This window comes from Chiloscyllium plagiosum, unplaced genomic scaffold, assembly GCF_037043375.1.
Source record: "Chiloscyllium plagiosum isolate Xiang-an unplaced genomic scaffold, Cpla_swu_hap1 HiC_scaffold_31, whole genome shotgun sequence".
In the NCBI taxonomy this organism is placed as follows: Eukaryota; Metazoa; Chordata; class Chondrichthyes; order Orectolobiformes; family Hemiscylliidae; genus Chiloscyllium; species Chiloscyllium plagiosum.
The window spans coordinates 14,219,451-14,243,565 of record NW_028270169.1 but is presented as its reverse complement, the minus strand read 5'-3'; the positions used below and the strand labels follow the sequence as shown (position 1 = coordinate 14,243,565).

The 24,115-nt window shown below is 39.9% G+C and overlaps 2 protein-coding genes across 10 annotated transcripts in view; one reads left to right on the top strand and one right to left on the bottom strand.

Annotated features, from left to right (window-relative positions):
• The window catches only part of nf1a (neurofibromin 1a), a 334,390-nt gene that overhangs the window by 203,970 nt on the left and 106,305 nt on the right, over positions 1-24,115 (top strand). The window lies entirely within an intron of this gene.
• Positions 12,704-23,133, bottom strand: evi2b (ecotropic viral integration site 2B). 2 transcript variants are annotated; one of them, XM_087977261.1, is made up of 3 exons: positions 22,961-23,133; positions 14,836-15,912; positions 12,704-13,417 (listed from the first exon to the last, which is right to left on the bottom strand). In XM_087977261.1, exon 2 carries the CDS (start codon positions 15,846-15,848, stop codon positions 14,844-14,846), a length of 1,005 nt encoding a protein of 334 aa, XP_087833387.1. In that variant the 5' UTR covers positions 15,849-15,912; positions 22,961-23,133; the 3' UTR covers positions 12,704-13,417; positions 14,836-14,843. The 2 variants fall into 2 exon arrangements, with proteins under 2 accessions (XP_087833387.1, XP_043574190.1); XM_043718255.2 differs by having other exon boundaries at positions 12,704-15,912; positions 22,961-23,132.

The following is a 24,115-nucleotide window of genomic DNA, read 5'->3' as shown; positions in this document are numbered from 1 at the left end:
ACACTCAAATCTATATTCATCATAATCCCAACTCTCTACTTAATTTAAGATGACGTAATTTTGCAAGCAAGTTTTTATAGTGATATTGCTGGCAGCAGTATTAGGCCCAGGCATTATAGAAAGCTCAAATGGTAAATGTAACTGTATTAGTTATAAGTCTGACAGCATATGGCAGTGAGAGAGAAGAACAAGGTGTGAAGGTGATGTCACATCTTACTGGGGTAGCACACTGGAAATTAAGCCCCACTGTTTCCAGTTATCACCAAAGCTTTAGATTAAAAAAAACAAAATTCCATAATTTATCTGTCTTTTCTCCCCAGGTTGCAGAAAGCATGGGTTGATTTTCTATACTAAATAAAAATTGCCATTTTATTAAGTAATTAGACTCCAGCGGCAGGGAAACCAATTGTGAATCACCAATATGTAACTTAATTAATTAAAACTCTGATCTCCTGAAAACTGACCCCACACACACACTACATGGATGTTATAGACAGAGTGAACACAGTAAATGGTTCACTGCTCATTGTTCATTGGATTGGTTGATTCTTATGATTCGTAAGCTGATCAGTGCACTGCTTCAGTCATCTTTCTCCAGATGTTTCTACTGGTTTACAAGAGGTAGAAGGTGGCTGCTTCACTTATAGATGGTCTCTGGCTTAATCAAAAGACACAATTGACAGTGATTGCTGAAGGAAAAATAAATTGTTCTTCAGGCTTAAAGTGCCTTAATGCATAAGAGGCAGAGAGCTCCTAAGATGCTGATGGTTTCTCTGCCTTTAGTTGACAGGCCCAAGCTGTTCAGCTTGGTTAGAGACAAAAAAAACTGCAGATGTTAGAATCCAAAATAGACAGGCAGGAAGCTGGAGGAACATAGCAAGCCAGGCAGCGTCAGAAGATTGAGAAGTCGATGTTTTGGGTATAACCCTTCTTCAGGATTGGGGCCGGGTGCGGGGGGGAGCTGCGGTAAAGTGGGTGACAGCAGCAGGGTTGTGAAGTGGAGATAGGTGAGGACAGGTAGAGAGTACGACCTGGTTAGTCAGTGGGAGGAATGAAACCGGTTGGTGGCAGGGAGCAGTGGAAGGGATGGGAGGGGCTGGGAAGGGAATCGGTGGATGGGGAGAGCAGTTATTTGAATTTGGAGAACTCACTGTTGAGTCCTCTAGTCTGTAGGTATTTCTCCAACTTGTGCTGTGGTTCGTTTTGGCAATGGAGGAGGCCAAGGATAGTCATGTTGGAAAGGAGTGATTGGGGGAATTGAAATGGGTGGTGCCTGGGAGGTCCAGTCAGCCAATGTTGACCTGGCTGTGATGCTCGATGAACCGTTCCCTAACTTTACATTCAGTCTCCCCAGTGTAGAGAAGACCACATCAGCAGCTGAACCTCTGCCTCACTTGGAAAGACTTTTTGAGCCCCTGGATGGAGGTGAGGGGGGTGGTGGGGGGGTGGTGTACTGGCAGATTTTGCATCTTTTCCGGTTGCAGGGGAAGGTACGTGGGGGTTTAGGGGTTGTTGGGGAGAGTGGCGCAAACCAAGGATTGTTAAACAGAACGGTCCTTGTGGAAGACAAAGAGGGGTGAGGAGGGTAAGATGTCCTTGGCAGTGGGATCTATTTGGAATTGGCGGAAGTGATTAAGGATGATGCATTGGATACAGAGAATGGTAGGTGGTAGGTGAGGACAGGGGGACTCTATCTTTATTACGTGGGGGTTTTGGTTTAGAGCAGTGGAATGTGGAATGGGGAATGGAGGTGGTGCGGCAGAGGGCTATCTGGATAACGGAGGGAGGAAAAGCACATTGTTCAAAAGCAAGCTATTCAGCTACCTGAGAACCAACATCTCAATTGTTGGCAGGCAGAATATCTTTGTCATTGCTTTATAAACTAGCGACCAGTTTCCAATCTGTTACTTGTCAAAGTTCCATTTTTGCACAGCCTATCAACTCCAGTTCATCTACAAACAAGACTTGAATTACTGGTTCACGAGCAGCTACGTAAGTGATGCTTCTAACGAGTGTCAAATTACTTGTTTTCAAAACATGGAGCAACTGGTTTTAAAACAGTTATTTTCTCATTTCAGTCCTCCATTAAAAAGGAAAACGACTCCCTGCAATGTGCAGAATTTCTATTTCCATCCTTTTGAAGACTCATAGCTAATCGAATAAGGCCAACTTGAGAAATCTCAAGAAAATCAAAACTAGTGCTGGAACTATTTACTGAGAACAATATCCTGCCAAATTAATGGCTGTAACTGAATTGAAGCTCCACATGAGGCCAAACAATTATCTTTGCACCAAAGGGATGTCATCCTTGGGAGTTAACTATAGTGACTGTGTCCACCTGGTGTCACCCTTCAAAGAGTGTGTTTGCGGCGATGATTACCTTCCAGAAATTTTAAAATATCTATCTTTGAACAATTTTTCTGATACAAATGATCCTAAACCACTGGATTAAAAGGATACAGTCAGTAGGGAAATTCAAGTCATGGCATTGTTTGGAACTTGTAACCCAGAGAGACAGATTAATGCAATGGCATGTGGCAACTGTTGGTCTGTACTTTAAAAACCCAGTTGGTTCACTAATATCTTTTAGAGAAAAACTTTTCTCACATTTTGCCTGCTGTGGCTGACATGCAACTCCAGACCCATAACAATATGGTTGACCCTTGACTTCCAATTTATTTGTAATAAACCCCTAAAGAAAAGTAAAAAATATATAAACTGGATAGATGATCACATGTCGTCTTAAGCACCAGAAACAACAATAGCATACCCTGCCCTATTAATCTTGTAAAGTATGTCTTGCTATTGTCTTGGAGTTTGTGAAAATTGCAAGAACTGACCCACAAACCAGTCGAGTAACAGCTTTTCATTGTCTTGACAGATATGACTGAGTGCAGTCATGTCAGAGACATCACTGTATGTGCTGACCCACGAGCAGGGCATATCAAGTTGAGGTGACAACACAGCGGTAAGCAGGTGGGAAGGAGAAGTGCCCTAGGAACTCTGAAGTTCCTCGGGGCAGTATGCTAAGCCCAGCCATCTTCAGCTGTCATCAGTGACATTCCCCCCTCCTTCAATGATTTGCATTTCTTCATGACTATGATCTCTACCATCTTTAAGGATAAAGGCAGCAAACACATGGGACTACTGTTCAACTGCAAATTTCTCACCAAAATGCCCACCATTCTGACTTGGAAAAGTACTGCTGTTCCTTCACTGTCACAGGATCAAAATCCTGGAATGTCCAAACTAATGCAGTTGGTGGTTTAAACTAATTTGGCAGGGGTATGGCAAACAAAGTGTTGGTACCGAGAAGAGAAGACACCAAGACCAACAGGAAGGCAGAGCATAAATGGTCAAGTTAAGGCATGGAGCATGGTAAGGCTGGATAGTATTTATTTTAATGCAAGAAATCTTTCGAGCATGGCAGATGAGTTCAGGATTTTTATAAAAACATGGAATTGATATTGCTATTGCTGAGACATTGCTCAGGGCGGGACAGAACTAACAGCTCAATTTTCAGAGGAATAGAATCTTCAGATGGGGCTGGTTAGGTCAGAAGAGGTTAGAGAGGAACTGGTATTGCAATATTGGTCAAAGAGTCAATTATTGCAATAAGGAAGGCTAATATCTATGTAATCAGGTTCCTCAAATGAGGCCATTTGGGTAGAATATAAAAATGAAAAGGGGCAGTCACATTGCTGGGAGTATATTCTGGGCACCGAATGGTCAGGCACCGATACAAGAACATATGTAGGCAAATCTCAGAAGTGTAAAATAATGGGATAACAGAGTTTCAATTTCCCTAATGCTAACAGGGATAGGCAATCTGAAAGGATTAGAGAAAGCAGAATTGAAATGTCTGTTGGAGCGCTTTTAAAGACAGTACGTAGAAAGCCCAGCAAGAGAGGGAGTGATGCTGAACCTGAATGAAGCTGGCCGAGTGGTAGAAACATTTTGGTAATAGTAAGCACATCTCAGTAATACTTTACGTAGTAATGGAAAATGGGCCAGAAGTAAATGTGAATGGCGGAAAGTTGATTTGAAAATATGATCTGACTAAAGTGGACTGGGAGAAGCTTCTTGCAGAGAAATCTAATTTGGAGCATTGGCAGTCATTCAAAAACAGAATGGTGAGAGTGCAGGACCAACATGTTATCATAAAGGTAAAGAGTGGGTTCCCCAAGTCCAGAGAAGCCGAGCTGTCAGTGAAGTATGGAATCGGAAAAGGAAAAAGAGTGAGCTTATGGTTGATACTGTGGGCTCAAAACAGCAAAGCGCCAGAGGAGCATAGAAAATGTAAGAAATAAATTAGGAGAGTGAAGAGGCTGTGCAGAAAGGCACAGGTGGGTAAAATAAAGGGAATCAAAAGCATTTTATAAGTATATTTGGAATATGAGGAAAACCAGAGAATGGGCCCATTCAGGGACTAAAGCAGCGATCTTTGTATGGAACCTGAAGATGTAAATGAGATTTTAAATAAATACATAGCATTAAATATAGAGTTGGATGATGTGGGTATACAAATCAGTTGAGCAACCTGAATAAATTAACATTGAAACAGAACAGGTATTAAGTTTTAGAAATCTTAAAATGGTTAAATCTCCAAGCATGGATGACATTTATCACTGGTCACTGTGGGAGGTAACGGATGAGAACGCTGCTATTAATTTTCAAATTTCAGAACATGGGAGAGGTGCCAAAGGACCAGAGAATCTAGTGCTGTTCTTCACAAAGAGGGATAGAGGTAAACCAACAAAATCTAGAACAGTGAGTCTAGCATCTGTGGTATGGAAACTTTCTGAAAAGGTTCTGAGAGAGTACATTTAATCTCCACTTTGAGGGGCAAGGATTTATCGAGGTTAGTATGGAGAGATCATGTCTCACAAATTGAATCATTTTTGAGGAGATGACTAGGTGTGTCAGTGAGGGTAGTGCAGCTGCTCTTGTCTACATGGACTTAGTGTAACTATTGACAAGAACTCTTATGGGATATTGGTCAAGAAGTTAGGCATCCATGCGATCCAAGGCAATATGGTAACTTGGATCTAACATTGGCTTAATGGCAGGAGACAGAATGTAATGGTTGATGGTAATTTTTTTGAGACTGGAAGCCTATGTCCAGTGGCATACAGTGGTTTCAGTGCTGCATCTCTTCCTGTTTGCAATGTACGTTAATGGTCTAGATAACGGGTGTAGGCAGTATCATAGGGTCCTTGGCATGCATAGCCATAGGTCCTTGAAAGCAGCAGGACAGGAAGAAAGCATCGTTGAAAAAGGCATATTTAATGCTCGCCTTATCAGTCAATTTATTGAACACGAGCCGTGAAATTGTGATAGAGCTTCATGAAACACTGTAGAGGCCACAGTTTGAGTACTGTGTGCAGTTCTGATTGCCACACTAGCGGAAGGATGTAATTGCACAATGAGGGTTGCAGAGGAAATTCACGAGGCTGTTGCCTGGGCTGAAGCATTTCAGCTTTGAAGAAACAAAGATGCTTTTGAGCATCGAAGGTTTCGAGGGACCTGATTTGAGTTGTAGAATAAACATTTTCCCGTAGATGGGTCAGTAACCAGAGGCATAGATTTGAGGCAGGATGTTTAGAGGGGACTTGAGAAAACGTTTCACCCAGAGGATGAGGCCATTTGGATGAAACTGCCTGATTGGGTGAAACAGGCAGAAACCCTCAAAGCAGTTAAATGTTTAGAAGTTACATTGCATTTGCAAATGTACTTCACATTCACCAATGTCTTAAAATGTTCAGCATAATTGCACACAGTGCCTCTGATTCAGTTCATGCCAATGCACCTACAGAGAAGACGTAGGAACAGAAAGCTATATTCTGACTATTTTATTTGTATAATGACTCGCTACAGAAGGATGTGTCATGTATATTGATGCTGAAATCACTGAAGATATTTTTTCTAGCATAGTTTTATTTTTAAACAAGTGTGCATGGAAAATGGATATTTGTGTGCAGATATTACTAAGTTAGATCAGTGATTCATGTTCTATGAGTGGGGGGAATGATTGACATTTTTAATCATGTTTAAGTCATGTTTAATGCTGATGTGCAGCAGTATAATGAGGCAGTGTAAATTGGGGCAGTGAATGGGAATAAGTAAGCTGAAATTTTCATATTGGTTTCCATAACCTATTTGATAACATTCTAATTTTAAATATGAACTTTCTGGAAATTCACAATGAATAATTTTGCTATTTTAATTGTATAGCAGCAGCGACATAATACTTTCAATAATGAACTGAATTTGGCATTATAGACATGCAACCTTAGCACAGTTGACTTAAATGCTATTGTTCCATTCAGCATGACATTACTGGGAATTGTCCAATATTAGAGTTAGCCATGGCTGAGTTACTCGTTGTGGGGCTCAAAATCCACTCCGGAATTTGGGCATGAAAGATCTAAGTTGACACTTGTACTTTGGGACATCCTAAGGTGGAGATGCTATTTAGAACAATTATTTTGTGTTGCTTTTGTTTAGTCTTGCAGCTTTTGTCAAAAAGAACAAGTATTAAGCAAATTCTATCTTTTGACTTTTGATATTCATAGTTATGCTTACAATCTCATTGTCCCAGAATTTTTTACACTACCTGGTCTGTCTTGTATCTTCCGTCATAATAAATTGTTTTTCCATCCATTTACACTTTTCTGTGTTATGGACAAGGCCAGACCACTCAAAACATTCTTAAGCAGGTCGCCCAGACAATAGATTTTGCAATTAGTTTCGGTAATTGTACAGTGAAAATTACCCAGTGTAAGTTAACTAGGTTGACAAAATCTATTCACAAAATTACACAGTGAAACACACAGAACAGAATAAAGAGCCCCTACAGAACTCAGTCTATCCAAACTAGACTTAATTATGCTGGTCTGAATATACGCAACAGTTTCAATAAGCAAGCCCCCTTAAAAAAGTAGTAAAAATGGAACAAAGGCTTCGAGGTCCAAGTTAAAAGGGCAGAAGAAGAGTGAGTCTCGCAGCCTGTTTCCACACAGCTGAACTTCCAACTAGTTCTGGAATGAACTGCTCAGCTAGAGAGCTGACCACTCTTTTCATTGTACATGTCTCTTCTAAAACATGACCACTTTGCCCTGAAGTCTCATCTGTTTATATATAAACAAAAGGCTTCTCAAAATCCTTTTTCATCTCTGTACCAAACTAGCCACCTCGGAGCCCTTTGAAAAAAATCAAGGACACAGTATCCTTGAGAAAAGGAACAGCTTTTTAGAAAGAAAGGACGGTTTTGTGACATCTGAATATAGTGTTTCAGTTATGTCTTCCATCATTGTTACCAGGTTTTGTCATCTTTATTTCTTTTGTGGCCAATCCATGTTATTTAGGCTACTTAGACTTCAAGATGTTGAGATACAAGGTCAACTTATTTCAAACTTCTAAATTTTTCTGTGGCTTGAACCAGTATCTCTGGATTTGCTCTTGCTGCTTTAGGTATTTTCTCAGTCTCTTAGATTTTTCTAGGACACTGTGGAAGTGACTAGTCTTTCCTATAATAGCAACCACATTGTTTTAGAAATAAAAATGTTTAGAAATAAAAATTGGCTGTAAATTGAGGTAAGTTAATTGTGATGGATACTTGTTTAGGTGCACGTCCTCTTTCTCAAATTATGCAACCCATTTAAAATAGAGTTTGGCATCTCTTGTATTCCTGCTTCAAAATGTGGATGCTGCTTTTAATCTGTATTTAAATAGACATGTTGTCTGGTTTAGATATGTCGCCAGTAAGTTTAGTTTTCTGCAAGATCTGTGCATTGACTGACTGGATAAAATGTTCAAAAAATACTGGCTACATCTTGATCAGTTTGCCACGTGAAATGATGTGCAATACCAAAGAGCTGTCCACGCTTTTATGGCTAACATATAGTCTGATTTGACATGCACGATAAACCAAGTCTGAGCCCAGGCCACAATGACCCATCTCATGCAGAAACTCCTCTTACACCATTTTTGAAACAGTTATGTTCCTTCTACTCTGTGACTTGGAAAAACATACAAAATATGTGATCCTTTGTGGAAGGGTTCTTCTTTATGTTCAAGCTATTCCATTGGTGTTCTGTGACCTGTAGTTTGTTTTCTTAAAGTATGCGGGCATCACTCTTGGAGCAACATTTATTACTCCATCCTTTGTGCATGAAGTGGTGATGGTGAGGGGTGGTCTGGAACTGCTAAAGTGAATCTGATGTAGGTATGCCAACTTGGCTGTTAGGGAAGGAGTACTAGGACCGTGGCCCAGCAACACTGAAAGAACAACAATATATCTTCAGATAAGGATGCTGAGTGGTTCACAGTGGAACTTGCAGCAAGTGCTTTTCTCCTGGATCATCATTTTTTCTTCTAAGGGATGTTGGTGCTGCCAACAACACTAGCATTTGTTGTACATCTCTGGATGCCTCAAACTGGTTAGGTATGCGATTTCAGAGGGCAATTAAAAGTCCAGTCATTGTGTCTGCAGTTACAAGTAAGCCAAATCAATTAAGGATGACCAATTTCATGCCTGAAGGATTTAGTGAACGAGTTGGGTTTCTGAAAGAATTGATAACGGTCGCCATTAAACCAGGTTTAATTCCAGATTTTATTGAATTCAAACATCAGGGTGTGATTTGAAACTATATCCCCCGAAACTATATCCGGGACTCCACATTACTGGTCTAATGACATTATCAGTATATCATTGTTTCCCATTGATTTGTGTTTTTCTCAACTTCCTTGATGTTGCAATCAGTCAAATGTGACCTTGATGTCAAGAGCCTTCACTCTGCCCCACCTCTGGGATTCAGCTCTTTTGTTCATGTTTAAACTAAGGCTGCAATGAGGTCAGGAACTGAATGGCCTTGACAAAGCCGAGCTGAGCATTAGTGAGCAGTTTATTGCTTAACAAATGCTGCTTGATAGCGCTGTGTTGATAACTCCTCCTGTCACAGAATTGATAGAAAGTAGACTGATGGGCAGTAGACGGAGACTGTACGGGGTTCTAATTGCTAGGTTGGATTTGTACTGGGTTTTGTATACCTGGGCAATTTTCCTTTGTCTGGTGTTTCAGCAAGGGACCCAACAATCCCTTCCCAAGCTTCCCACAGAGTTCCAGGGTATACCTGATCAGGTTTTGTAGATTTATCCACATTTATCTGTTTAAAGACCTACAGCATCAACACCTCTGTAATATGGACATTTTTGAACATGTTGCCATCTGCATCTTCTATGTCCTTCTCCACAGTAAATACTGATGCAGAATACTTGTTTAGTATGTTATGAAACCAGGTCAAACCCCTCAAAACATTTGAAGAAGGTAGTTCAGACCCTAACTTTGCATTTGTTTTAAGCAAGTGTGCGGTGGATATTCCTGGGGAGAATCAGCTGGTCAAACTGCTTAGTTCTCAACAATACAAAATTTATTCACAAGTTTACTGAATATAACACAAAGAACAGAATACCAAATAATTTATCCTATCTGAAAACCCTACATACTATGCTAAATTAATGATGCTGTTCCAAACTATTTGCAACAATCCCATCAACACTCCTTAGCCCAAGAGGTAAAATCATACAAGGTCTTAAAGCTTCAAATTAGAGAGAGACTCCAGCAACCTGTCTTCACGCACTGCTGCATTAAACCAAATCAAAGAACAGCTGCTAAAACTGGCCACTCCGTCTTGATTATGCAAGTTTTTTTTTTCAAAACTTGAAAGCTTTTTGCATGAGGCAGTGTCTGTTAGCTGTAAACAAATTGGCCATAAAATCCATCCAAACTCAGACTGGTTGGAACCTTGTGTCGTTTTCAACCTCTCTGGGGGGAAAAAAAACAAGGACAATCTAACCTTGCCAAAGGAACAGCTTTGTCACAAGTATCTCTGCCATCTCCTGCAGTTCCATACTTCAGCATTTCCTACACCTATCAGCCTTGCCTTTCACCCAACAGGAACATACTGTCTCTGGACTCTCATTATCTCATTTTTGAAGGCTTCCCATTTTCCAACTGTCCCTTTACATGTGATCATCTGCCCCACAATCAATTTTTGAAAGTTTTTGCCCAATTCCATCAAAATTGGCCTTCCTCCAATTTAGAACATCAACTCTCGGAATATTGTGTGCAATCCTGGTCTCCCTCCTATAAGAAGGATGTTGTGAAACTTGAAAGTGTTTAGAAGGATTTCACCAGGGTTGGAGCTTTTGGGAGAGGCTGAATAGGCTGGTGTTCTTTTCCCTGGAAAGTCGGAGGCTGAGGGGTGATGTAATAGAGGTTTATAAAATTATGAGGGGCATGGATAGGGTAAACAGAGGGTCTATTTTTCCTGGGGTACGGGAGTCCAGAACTAGAGCGCATAGATTTTGGGTGAGCGGGGAAACATTTAAAAGGGACGTAAAGGGGCAATCTTTTCATGCAGAGGATCGTGGATGTGTTGAATGAACTGCCAGAGGAAGTGGGGGCTGGCACAATTACAATATTTTAAAAGGCATCCAGATTGGTTTATGAATAGATTATAGTTGTTAGGGACATGGGCTAAGTGCAGGCAAATAAGACTAGATTATTTTAGGATATCTGGTTGTCATAGGTGAGTTGGATCAAAGGGTCTATTTTCATACTGTATATGTCAATGACTGTCAGTGTTGAATTTACACCGGAACAGCTTGGCTCGAGCTGTAGCAAGTTCTGGAGTACGCATCTTAAGTACTATTGCTGGGTTATTGTCGAATCCCATTGCAATATCAAGTGCCTCCAGCTATTTCTTTATGTAATATCAAATGAATTGGATTAGCTGAAGACTGGCATCTGTGATGCTGGGCACCATTGTAGTAGACCTGAATGAATCTTCCACTCGGCATGTCTGGCTGAAAACTTTTGTAAATGTTTACCTACATGATGATTGGGCTTGCCAGTTTTTGAGGATGGTTATATGCTGGCTCCTCCAGTGAGGATTTAAATTGTCCACTTCATTCACAACTGGATGTAACAGAGTCGAGATCGGATCCATTGGTTATCCATCGGACCTATCCCTGTCTATCACTTTGTGCTTATCCTGTTTGACATATAAATAGTTCTATTTGTAGCTTCACCAGGTGGTCACCTCACTTCAGGTATGCCTGGTGCTGCTTCTGCCATACCCGCCTGCACTGTCTATTGAACCAGGATTGATTCCCTGGTTTGATGATAATGGTCAAGCAGAGTAAATGCTGGGTCATGAGGTTGCAAATTGTGGTTAAATGCAGTTAGTTTGGTGGTGGTCCACAGTACCTCATGGATACTCAGTCTTAGTAAAGTCTATCCTATTTAGTGTGGTGATAGTGACGTGGGACAAAATTAAGCAAATACTGAATGGGAATACGAAGCTTTGTCACCACAATGTGTAGTGATCTCACTCACTGTCATGGTCAGGTGCACCTAGTAAATTGATACTGATGAGTTTAAGCATATTTTACTTAATTGTTCCCTTACTGTTTCTGGTAGTCTCAGTCTCGTAGCTGTGTCCTAGGGAGTGGACTAGTAGTTCCACAGAGCAACTTGGTGATGGGTGTTGCAGTTCACATCCACAAGTGGCGTTAGACTGACTCATCAGCCAAGGGGGCCAGTTCATAGTAATCACTTTTGGCATGATTTCATGAGACCATATGGGATCTGGAGTCAGTGTTGAAGAATTCCTTGGAAATTTGCTGCTGATTGTACGTCACTGTTCTGTCACTTCTGTCCCATTAGTACAAATCCAAGGATGGTAATGTCTGTGACATTGTATATAAGGTATAATTCCATAAACATGACTGTTTCGTTACTAGCTTATGATACTCCTTTCAGTTGTTACTAAGAAATTTGCAGGATGGACAGGGGTGACTTTGCTGTTATTGTTTTGGGTGCCTTAGTCAATACATGTGGTCCACCTGATTGTTAGAGAGGGCAGTTAAGAGTCAATCACATTGCTGAGAGTCTGGAGTAACATTTTGACCAGACCAGGTAAGGATCATCTCAACAGTATGTTAATGAGGCAAAGGTTTCTATGATAATTAACAATTTTGATGTTATTCGTTAGTCTTTTCATTCCAGATTTTTATTGAATTCAAATTCTACCATCTCCCATTGAATTCGAACCCATGTCCCCAGAATGGATCTCTGGGTTACTACTAAGCCACACATTAATACAGTTTACATTTAACATTGCAAACAGTATAGATAAAAGTTCAAGTTTACATGTTTCCTCATGGCCTACCTTTTATATTTGGAATCTATTGTGTTGCTGTGCTGCTGTCTGAATTCTTTCTAAATCATTTATATTCTGCTGTTCTATTAACATTTTTTAATTGCTTTGCTGTGCTATGTAGACAAGGAAATGAACATGCCAATCATTACTCAAAGTCCATTGTGAACTTGGTCAATTAATTCTGTATGCATTGTTCTGACCCACTTTTTTTTGTTTCACATTTATCAATGTGAACTTGAAACATGGTACATCTCTGCCTCATAGGATAGCCAATCTGAATCTACTTTTAAATCTTTTGTCACAATTTGTCACAATTCTCCCTTGTATTGCTGTTGCTTTCTTTATTTGAGAAATTAAGCAGAGAACTTTGTCGTAAAAATCTGCACCTTCTGGAGTCCAGTGTTCTATGATTTGCAATCTTTAAGTGAAGTTCTGGTACACGTATAGGAGAATATCTGCACAAATGAAAACTACTGTTGACCATTTCATTTTCTTTTTATTTGATTGCAACATATCAGATAAGACTTGGAAGATTAAAGTGTGCACATCTGGGTTAGTTTTCTTAAAATTATTTGCAATAGCAACTGCTGTAAATAAATGGTTCTTGTGTAATCATCTTCTGAGATGCATTTCCTCCTCCCTGTTTCCTGTGACTTGCAGTTTCTTGATTTAAAGTTAACCATAAAATCCAAATAAACAGAATTTCCCTGCTGAGAATGATGCAAATTCACTACAGTTTTCACTTCATCTTACTGATTATACATTTTTTTAAGACTTGCAAAGTAACTAATATGTTTCACGCACTTTGTCCAAAGAAAATTGTAATTCATTTTCTTAAAAATATCTGTTAGTGTTGCTGTATTCCAGAGAAGATATAGTTCGAAGTTAAGGACAATGCACTGTGAGCTACCAGAAATGGGAGTTGAAGTAACTTGAGCAGTGTGGAATTTCTGTATTAATTCAGTTGACTCATTGTGAACCTCAAAAATGATGCTGAATCTGGTTATTCTCAGAAAGCTTTTTTGAAACTGATGTAACCCACTTCTTATTGTTAATAAGCAATGATTCTATCTGTCCACATTGGATTTAGAAATGGTGTCTGCAGGTGGATGTCTTGAGTAATTGAATTCATGTCATCTCGATTGCAGATTGAAACTTGCAAACATTTCTTGCTGATGCTTTTTCTGTAGCTATTAACATACAAAAGACATCAATTTCTTTTTCCTTTTCGTACCACATTGGAGTATGGTACAACAAGTGTATGCCAAAGGCATGACTCATTCCAAAAATGATACGGTCGTGGACAGAACTAAGTACAAGGAAGGACTGGAAAAGTAATGCATCAAGGAAAGAAGGAGTCACTTGATGTGTGAGAAAAATGCCTTTTGCCATCTTCCCCCTGTAATGTACTGAATTACTTGTGGTTAAAAGTGAAATACAATTCAGGTTTACTGTATGTAATCATTTAAATTAAATTCTCACTTAAGAAATAGAAGGATTAAAATATAACTTTCAGGGGAGTTGAGTAGGATAGAAACTTGAAGGAAGAAATCACCAAGACCAGCATAAGCACAAAGCTAAAACAATCTGCAGTATTACACAATACAATCACAAAGCATAGTTCACTGTTTTTAGATTGCAGGCTTGTCTGCTGGAGAATTTTTTAATAGAATTTCAATAAAGTATACTCGAGTAACATATTTTGAGTAAAATCAGTCCATAGACAAGAAGCTTATACATTTTTTTCATTTTGAATGTCAACTGAGGAAGAATTGTGTAAAAAGCTAGCTGCTTTTCTATTTATCTTGTATATGGAAAAAAAATCATTGCCGTCAAAAGCAGTATTTGTTGCAGTATTGTGGTTGACCACTTTATGTACAGTTCACAAAGTGGCTGCTGTGAAAGACGTTGGTAGATGAAAAGGCTTTTGAGGTAATTCACCAGTTACCTAGAGTCCGTGCAATGGTGGGTGTGAAACTAATTAAGAAAATATATGTATTGCTGCCCTTTTCATTTAAAAAAAATGCAGAAGTGCATTCATGGAATTGCAGTCTATAGGGGCTTTTTGTCTGCATCTAGTTTCAAATCTTGATACCACTTCCAACTTTAGAAAGGTGCTGTACATTGCACTTTAGGCATGATGAGTGATGTTTGCCTATCGGATTTTTAAAATATGGTTTGGCAATGCTGAAGCACAGTTGTTGCAGGAGGCATCTTAGGCAAACTTTAGCCAATGTAGATTACAATGATTTTAGATTACTTGCAGTGTGGAAGCAGGCCCTTCGGCCCAACAAGTCCACACCTACCTGCCGAAGCGCAACCCACCCAGACCCATTCCCCTACATTTACCCCTTTGCCTAACATTACGGGCAATTTAGCATGGCCAATTCACCTAACCTGCACATTTTTGGACTGTGGGAGGAAACCGGAGCACCCGGAGGAAACCCACGCAGACACTGGGAGAATGTGCAAACTCCACACAGACAGTCGCCTGAGGCTGGAATCGAACCTGGGACCCTGGTGCTGGGAGTCAGCAGTGCTAACCACTGAGCCACCGTGCCGTGTATATGTATAATTGCTTTGCAGTTGTGGAAGATAAAACTAATACCTTGTTCTTTAGACTTGTAGCTCCAACAATGGTGGTGGATTATCAGAATTGTTTACAAAATCCAGAAAATCATCTGGAGGATGGGGAAAGGAGATACTTTGATCTAACTCGGGAACCTCCTGAGCTGGGGCAGGACCGTCTGTATCTGTTGCAGGTGATGAAGCAGCTGGTTCATGATCATTCACTGAAGTTTGTGCTTCAAGAGGATTTGGTGGTTTAAAATCTTGGTTATGTGTTTCACTTGGTTGAATGTCTTTTGCAGTTTCATTTTCTACTTTGACTTCAGGCTCAATGAGCTTTTCTTCAATCTCAGGCGAAGAAGTATTGACAACTCCTTCAGACTCTTGCATGCTTTGATGATCAAGTAAGGATTCGCGTTTTGATTTTTTAGACAAGAAGGTGGTGAGTGAGGGGCGTTTTGTTGGAGCAACATTGTTATCATTAACCTCAAATGCATGTAGATCCATTTCAGTGGGACTTGGACAGGTTCCTGCCCATGACTGGTCCTCTGAAGGCCTTTTTGCACATCTTTTCCTCAGCAAAAGGACACATATTATGATCAACATTAGCAGCAATGCGCCACCAATGATGTAAGCGATAATTCGTGCTGCAGTCCCATTATTTAGCTGTTTAGTGGTTGACTTGCTGGTGATTGTTGTCATCAAGGTTGACTTGGTGCTCTCATGTTTTGTCGTCAAGTGTGAAGTTGGTGGAGAGGTGGCACTCTGAATTGATTGTACTTCACTTGAAACTTCTGATGTGAACTGTGAAGTGGTAGAAGGTGTATTGGTTAAGAAAGAAGTGTCGCTAGGGAGATCACTTGAAGGTGCATTTGTTATGGTTGATGTAGTTGTGTTTAACCAGGGCTGTATAGAATTACTTGAGTTATGAAATGAAGTTGATGTGTCTGAATTTGTTTCTTCTGAACCCATTGTTGGCAGAGAGTTGATTGTGATTGTGCCCCCAAGGCTGTCTGCGAGTAGTGCCAGGGTAATCAATTGAATTGCTTTCATCCTTGTTAGTTTTAAAGAGACAGGCTTTCTGAACCAAAACCAGTTTGCTGATGACAGTAAAAACCTGAAAGAATCGAGAACAAAACATTTTTAAGTTAATTTTTTCTTTTGGTATTGTCCGCATTTTGCAAATTAACTCAATGATAATGGCTTTTTTGTATTTTTTTGTCGTGTTGTTAGAAGGATAATATTGGTTGGGATAGAACATAGAACAGTACAGGCCCTCCAGCCCTCGATGTTGCGTCGACCTATGAAACCAATCTGAAGCCCATCTAACCTACGCTATTCCATTATCATCCATATGTTTATCCAATGACCATTTAACTGCCCTTAAAGTTGGCCAGTCTACTACTGTTACAGGCAGGGTATACCACGCCCTTACTACTCTGAGTAAAGAACCAGCCTTTGACATCTGTCCTATATGTTTCGCCCCTCAATTTAAAGTTATGTCCCTCATGCAAGCCATTACTACCTAAGGAAAAGGTTCTCACTATCCATTCTATCTTGTATGTCTCTATTAAGTCACCTCATAACCACCACCTGTCTAATGAAAACAGCCTCAAATCCCTCACCCTCTCCTCATAAGACCTTCCCGCCATACCAGGCGACATCCTGGTAAATCTTCTTTGCATCCTTTCCAATGCTTCCACATCCTTCCTGTCATGAGGTGACCAGAACTGTATACAATACAACAGTGCAGCCACACCAGAGTTTTGTACAGCTGCAACATGACCTCATAGCTCCAAAACGCAATCTCTCTACCAATTAAAGCTAACACACTGTACGCCACCTTAACAACCCTATCAACCTGGGTGGCAACTTTTGGGGATCTTTGTACATGGGCACTGAAAAGCCTGAAGGAAACTTAATTTGTGCCTTTGTTGTGTGTGTGTAGAAGGATGTGGTGTGATATCAAGTTAATAAAGTCAGAATGTAAAACAAGTTTAAAAGTGCATGTTTCTGATTTGTTTGCAAGGATAACTGTTATTAGAGTCTCAATCTTGTTTCTGTCCTGAGCTATCAACTCCATTCTTTTTCCTGGCCACTGTCTGAGGCTAAGCCAGACAGTTTGCTGCTTGGGCACCATATGAGATAGTGGATCTTAGTTTCAAATGCTATCTCCTCCCCATGACCAAGACCTCCCCTCTGTACTGTCTGCCCTACCTCAACTTACCTGTCAAAACATCTCCACGTGCATACTGCCTCAGAAGTCATTTATTTCGATGCTGCCCTACCCAACCTCTCCCTTAATACTCTGCGTGCATTTGAACACATTAAAATTGTGCTTCTTGTGTACAAACTTGCATCATGTCCTGTACATCCCACACTTCTGTACACACTGATCCACATTGGCTCCTGATCTTGCAATTCTGGTTTTCTTAGTTCTCAACCTTTTATCAGATCCCCTAAGATTTTGCCCCTCACGATTTCTTGTCGCTATCGACATCACTCGAGATCTTTGCACTCCTCCAACTCTGACCACCTGCCTATCCCAGTTGTGGTTATTGAACAGTTTGTGGATATGCTGTCAGTTGTTTTGATCTTAAGTGCTGTAATCTTTCTTCCTAACTTTCTCCACTTCTACCACTCTTTCTTTAGTATCTTTTTAACTACGTTCTCGATCACTGGTCCTAACCGATCAAATAGCCGTGTTTGTTCAAGTTTGATTCATATTTTGTGGTACCTTGGGCAGTTTTGCCAGGATTGAGATGTTTCCTTGGTGCAAGTATAGCTTTGTAAATACCAACTTTGCATATTTAAAGGGTTAATTAGAAGATGAGAGATTTTAGCTTGACTGTTATCTGTTTCAGTAATATGAATGGCAGCAGCCTATGAGCAATGTTCCTCATTGTATACGCAGCTGAACCTTCCATTAGCCCATCGAGTCGTATTGCCATGAATCTCTCTTTGCAGACTGCCTTCAACCAACTGGGCATGGCTACTCACGCAGACTGGATCCTTGAGGTAGTCAAGCAAATCTGCACTTCCCCCACTGCAACACAGTTGGTCTTCTGGTGGCTCACTAGTGCACAAAGCTGGATGATTTTGAAAAGTCTTCCTTCCCTATTCCTCAGATATTTCTAACATTACAAGATTTCCAAAGCAGTAGTGAAAAACAAAGTGTTGCCTTGTAAATGTGAAATATATCTTCAGAATTTGGTGTTTCATACTTTGTTCGGGGGGATGTTTCAAGATGAAGTCCAAATGGTGAATTTGTTTCAAAATTTAGTCCATAGGATAAAATAGAGACACACAAGTAGTAAATGCATTGGTAAGCTGTTTTTGTTAGTTGAAGGACTGTTGTTGGTCATGAAAACAACTTGCTCTTCAAATAATTTACCATACCTCAGTGCCTGAATTTAAAGAAGAAAGCTATTTTTATATTGCATTCTGTGAGCTGTATTTAATTGCTGCTGGCAAGATTTTTTTTCTCAACTTTTTTAAACTTTAGATTCGGCAGACTTTCCCAGCAATGGGGTGTTGTTCTTTCATTTGCACGATGTAATCAATTTTGCAATCCAAGCGTACTCCAGTTCTAAAACAGATGTTTGACAGTAAATTGCTAAACTATTCTTTTCAGATGAAAATGTGTTTTTCTTGGCTTCTAACGCTACACCCAGTAATGTTGCTAAAGTAAGTTCTTCACATGATGGAATGAAGTCACTAGGGGAAAATGTGGGCTGCAGATGCTGGGTATTCTTCATTCCTGATGGAGGGCTCATGCCTGAAATGTCAATCCTCCTGCTCCTTGGATGCTGCCTGACCTGCTGTGCTTTTCCAGCACCACACTCTTGACTCTAATAAAGTCACCGGTTGTATCAAATGGCATATTTCTGGCTGACATGGTGTAATGCTATCAATGTGCTGTAAACTAACTGGTTTCCTAAATGGATTGTAGCCAACAGAAGAAGGGCCTTGCATCCGCAGTCTGCTGCAGTTCTGTAATGTAAGCATCTCTTCTGTTTCTGCTTTAACACAATAAAATTCATGTAGTTTTTAAACTATTGCAGGTACTGACATCAGAGTCACTATTCACTGTCCAAGTGTAACTGGAGTGGTGAATGTGGCTAAATAGTTCCTTTGTGTTTGTGTGTTTAATCTTAAGCAGGTTGGTACATGTAGCTTCCAACCAATATTGTGTATAATCAAAGTGTGAATACATTTGGGTTACTTGAAACTCTTTTTTAGAGTGCAATTGTGTAGTGATTCTGGCAGCCAAATCCTTACGATGAAAATCAATTATCATAAACCTGACTTGTATGTTGTCCAAAAGCTGTTGTGATCTAAATTGTACAATCCCTATAGTGCAGATTAGCCATTCAGCCCATTGAGTCTGCACTGACCCACCGACTCCCATCGTCCCACCTTATCCCCCGAACCTTTCATTTACCATGTCTTAACCCAATTAGCCTGCACAACCCCAGATGCTATGAGCCAATTTAGCATGGCCAATCCATCCAGCCTACACATCTTTGGACTGTGGGAGGAAACTGGAGCATCTGGAAGAAACTCATGAAGGCACAGGGAGAATGTGCAAACTCCACACAGACAGTCACTTGAGGCTGGCATTGAATCCAAGTCCCTGGTGCTTTGAGGCAGCAGTGCTAACCTCTGAGCCACCATGCAACTCCAATTTGAAGCTGACTTGCTTTCTGGACTGGGGTACCTCATTGCTATTCAAAAGAGACAATAGCATTGGTTTTATTTCTTGAAAATGTTTTGAAAGTTGCCTGCCATCTCTGGTGTGTGTTGAATAAACAATTTAATTTTTAATTTATTGAATTTGCTGCTTTTCCTAACACAGATGCAGTTCAACAGCTTTTAAATATCAATATTGCTGTATAATTGGCAGCAGAAAATGATACTTTGGTTACCCAGGAGAAATTGTCCTCCGACTTCTCCAGGAGTTGAAACTGGGAACTTGCAGTACGAGGGGAATTTCCCTAATCAACATTTCCAAAATGGCCAATTTAATAGCTGTTGAAGTAGCACAACTTCCAGATTTTTATGTTGATGCTGACTCCATTATGTGTTTGTGTACTCGGGCACTGGTGATGAGATGTCACTTCCCCAAACCCCTCACCAAATGTAATTTTCTCCAGCTCAGAAAAGGCATGTGGAAGGTTCCCACCAGAAACCCCCCACAGCATCATCCCCAGATGGAGAAAACCAAATTTGTGTCGACCTACAAACTGCTATTGTATCTGATGCCCTGTTTCACTAATTGCATTAGCAGTAGCTTAAAGTTCTAATTGTCCTTGTAAAAACCGTATCTTTTTATTTTGAATTGTGCACCTAAATGGAACCAAAGATGATAATGTCAATCAAGGACTCTGGAAGGAGTTACTGTGAGTTGTGTTTATACTTGCTTTGTTCATGCATTGGGGTAGGACGTGCAAGACTCGCCCAGAGACAGATTGCTGATTAAACTGTGCAGTCAGGGCAGTTGGTAAGGCCAGGAGTTATTGGCAAGGCAAAAACTCCTGTACGTGGGCAGATAACAAAGTGTGTATGAACAGTACAGGGATGGAGAAGGTTGTGTCTCTGTGCAGTGAAATAATCGAAACCTGAAAGATAGATACTCTGTCCTATCTCTTGTTATAAGCTCTTGTCTCTAACCAGTGACTGAAAGACTGTGTCATTTGTCTGCCAACCACTCAGTCAACAACAAAGAATTGAGAGAATCTGGATGAGGAGGACAGAAAATAAGGTCCTGGAAGAAGCAAAAGGAATATTTCAAGGAATCCTTGGAACTGATGCTATTGAACTATTTCTCCATCCTTAATCATCCATGTTTGTTTGTGTCTCTAAATCAGGGTTGAAGCAACGTTTCCTCAAAGCAGGGTGGCTGTGCACACGTACAGCTGCTCCTATGTTCCATCATTGGTGTCAACATGTCGATTGTGGCACTGACTTGCAATTCTTCTGACACTGTTGCACACTGGCCTTGTAGGCCTGTGCACACAATGAAATTGGAGGGAATGCTGGGCTTAAGAAAGAGGTTAAAGTTTCAGCTAGTAGAATTATATGTTGATAATTAATAGTTTTGCTTGCCCCAGCTTTGAATTGATTTCTTTAAAATTAATCATTTGTTAAATACAGAAACTTGGTTAATGTTTTCTATTGACATGAATTTATCAGATAGTAATGTTAGAAACTTTGAGTGATTTGATTGAGTCTTTAACTTTTGTAGTGTTGAGAGTAGTGGCGCTCAATTTTAAGTGCACTTCCCGAATGATCAACAAATGTATTTCATTAGATTAGTGACACAAGGAGTGCATTCCCATTTTCTCCCAATCAATGTAGCTCGCCATTAAGGTGTGTGTCAAGAGCCATATGCACTGAGAAGTTTTAAATGCATGCATAATTTCCCTCTGGGTTGTGATATTGGGTTTCAGAGGTGGGAATCTGTTATGCCCCTATACCCTTGTACATGCATGGGTGTTGTCACATTATATGTTAACACTATAGTGCAGAAACCATGTGCACCTGGAACAAATTTGATCCTAACTTGATAACTGGATCTAACAACAATAAAATCCAGTCATTTGGATTGAATAACTTATAAAAAGATGCCTTCAATTGCTTCAACATGAATTACAATAGCTATTGTTGGCATTGTTCATCTTTTGTAAAGAGATGATTTTCAAATGAAAGAAAATCTACATTGTTAACTTTGAAACCAAATTGAAAGCATTGTAATTCTTCTCAGCATTATTCTGAAGTTAGATATCCAAACTCGTGTCACATGCTGGAGCTTTTGCCTTGCTGCTGGTGCTCAGAGTTGTTTCTGCCTTGTGAATACAAGGGCAGCACCATTGGGCATGGCAACTCAGTAACAGCACAATGCTGCAACGGTCAGTTTCTCTGCCTGCATGCTTATTACTGAACCTAGCAGTTGCTTTGCTGAGGAAAAGCAATTATCCTGGTAACTCTCCAGAATTAAGCTCTCTCAATTCACGAGGGAGCCCTGCTACTCTTCAAAATAGTGCCATGAGAGCTGCTGTACGCATCTACAAGGGCCATTAGAACTTCAAATTCAGGTTTCTCCTGAAAGGCCACCTATAATAGTACAACACATAATCGAGACTGACGCTTTATAGTTTTATATGCTCAAGTCCACGGAATTGAATCCATAATTTTCTGAATCAGAGAAGTCAGTGCTATCTCTTAACCAATGTTGACAATTTACTAGATAACACTGGAATGAATACATCTATGAATGTATTAACTTCTATAAATAATACATCTATTAACTTCTGTTCGAATTTTATTTTCCTGAAGTAAAATTTCCCACAAAATTTCAGTGCTGATCTGCAGCTCCGAAAAAGGAAATTGACCTGTTTGCCACCATCTTGTGTTATTTGGCTGAAACTGACTCTGGACAATCTGTTTTTGCCTCCACTGTTTAATCAAAAAATTCAATTGTACAAGTTGTTGTTGAGAGGTTTTAAAGTGGATGCTACGAGACAAGTGTGTTATGATAGCACAATTAATCAAAGGAATTACAATGAATTACTTTGAACAGTCTGCAACCACTCAACACGAGTACCCATGTCCTCAGACACTAACGTTGTACAGTTCCATAAATTTTGAGCAAAATTAACAATAGAGGCAGCCATATATTATGTAATATAATGAACGTTTGAAACATGACACCAAGCAAGATAGTAAATCATGATACAAATACCAGTATGTAGTGCTGGGTTGATGAATGATTCCTCCTCTTCTCTCTCCACCCCCCAACCTTCTCTGTATCTGTTTCCATTTCTCTCTGTTTTTTGGTTTCCCACTTGTTCACTCATTTGCTTATATTCTCTTGCTGTTTCTCACTCTTTGTCTCTTGGTCTCATTCTCTCAGTCTCACTCTGTCAGGCTTTCTCTCTTCCTCAGCTGTCCTTCTACCTTTCCATTTATTTACTCTTCTAAGTTTGATTTGCCTGAATAACAATTAGCAGTACTTGAAAGCTGTGATCATAACCTAAACCATAGGTTTACATTTCGTAACTGACCACGAGTTGACTGAAAAATTTTCTGTCTGGTTTTGTTGAGAAATTACTTTTGTCTGCATATCTGAAACAAAAACCATACATGCTTTTGTAAACACTTACCGCTGATAAAGTGTGGATTTGAAGGTTGAAGTGTAGTCCTGATTCTGAAATTGCTGTGCATTACGCACTATGGTATTTGCAAGTTCTTATAAAACTAGAAACTTTGCATATATTGTCATGCTCAGTAATACAGCAAATGCTCAAAACCAATCTTTAAATGCCGTCACTTGTTAATTTTGAGGTTTTCACAAAAGGGAAGTAAGCACAGTTGTGCTTTCCGGATGTGAAGAAATTAGCTCACCCAAATGCTAAATGCTGGCATTATTTTGAAAATGAAATTTGGAACTTAAAGTTTAAAGATGTAACTGGGTAAAATTTACAATGTAATGCAAATTTCTGCATAATTTCAATACTGCAGTTGGAGATCTTGCATTCATTGAAAGTCTGCTTGTCATTTTGGTTTCATCCTAGTCAGGGTTAACGGTTCATACAGTTACACAACCTGTAGTGGTGAAACTCTGTTCCTAGTACGACACTTTGTGAAATTCTGTGCCAGACTGTCCTCTCTCTGTTCCCCATCTGAAAGTTGGGCCACATTTTATGGTGTGATAAAAACTCTAATTTATTGAGTTGAGTTCTGAATTGGTGTTGCTGGAAAAATAGTGCAGAATACCCAATTCAATAATGTCCGAAGTCAATGCACTGTCAATTGTTTAATGTGCAAGTTGGATCAAGAAGTTGCTTTTTAGCTAATTTACTGAAATATGCTGCAACAACTATGCTCCATGCCTAAGTGATAAGAGAGGAGGAGGTAATCTGATCCCAGTTAGAGGGAGAGGTGCCTTTGTTTTTGCCTCCCCTTGCATTGCTTTTATAGTTTTCAGCCTAATTTCTTTATGCAGCTAGTTAAAAGCACCTCTACTTTATCCTAAAATCTTTGGAGCAAACCAAACCCTCAGTTCCATGTTATCCCCACGCCTCCTTCAGTTTTTCTGATGAGCATGTCTCCATAGATCCACTGGCCTCCCATGGGAAAATTGGCAACAGTTGGTAGCATTCATATTTCTGAGTCAGAAGGTTGTGAATTCAAGCTCCAAGCTGGTACTTGAGTACAAAGATGCAGCCTGATATTCTAGGGCAGGACAGACAATGTTCCTGATGTGTTGGTCCTCTTTAAATAGAGACTCCATCTGCCTTTTCTTTGCACATCAAAAA

Bases quoted from the DNA above. Each gene is read 5' to 3' on its own strand.
- evi2b (XM_087977261.1), bottom strand. From the start codon at position 15,848: ATGAAAGCAATTCAATTGATTACCCTGGCACTACTCGCAGACAGCCTT.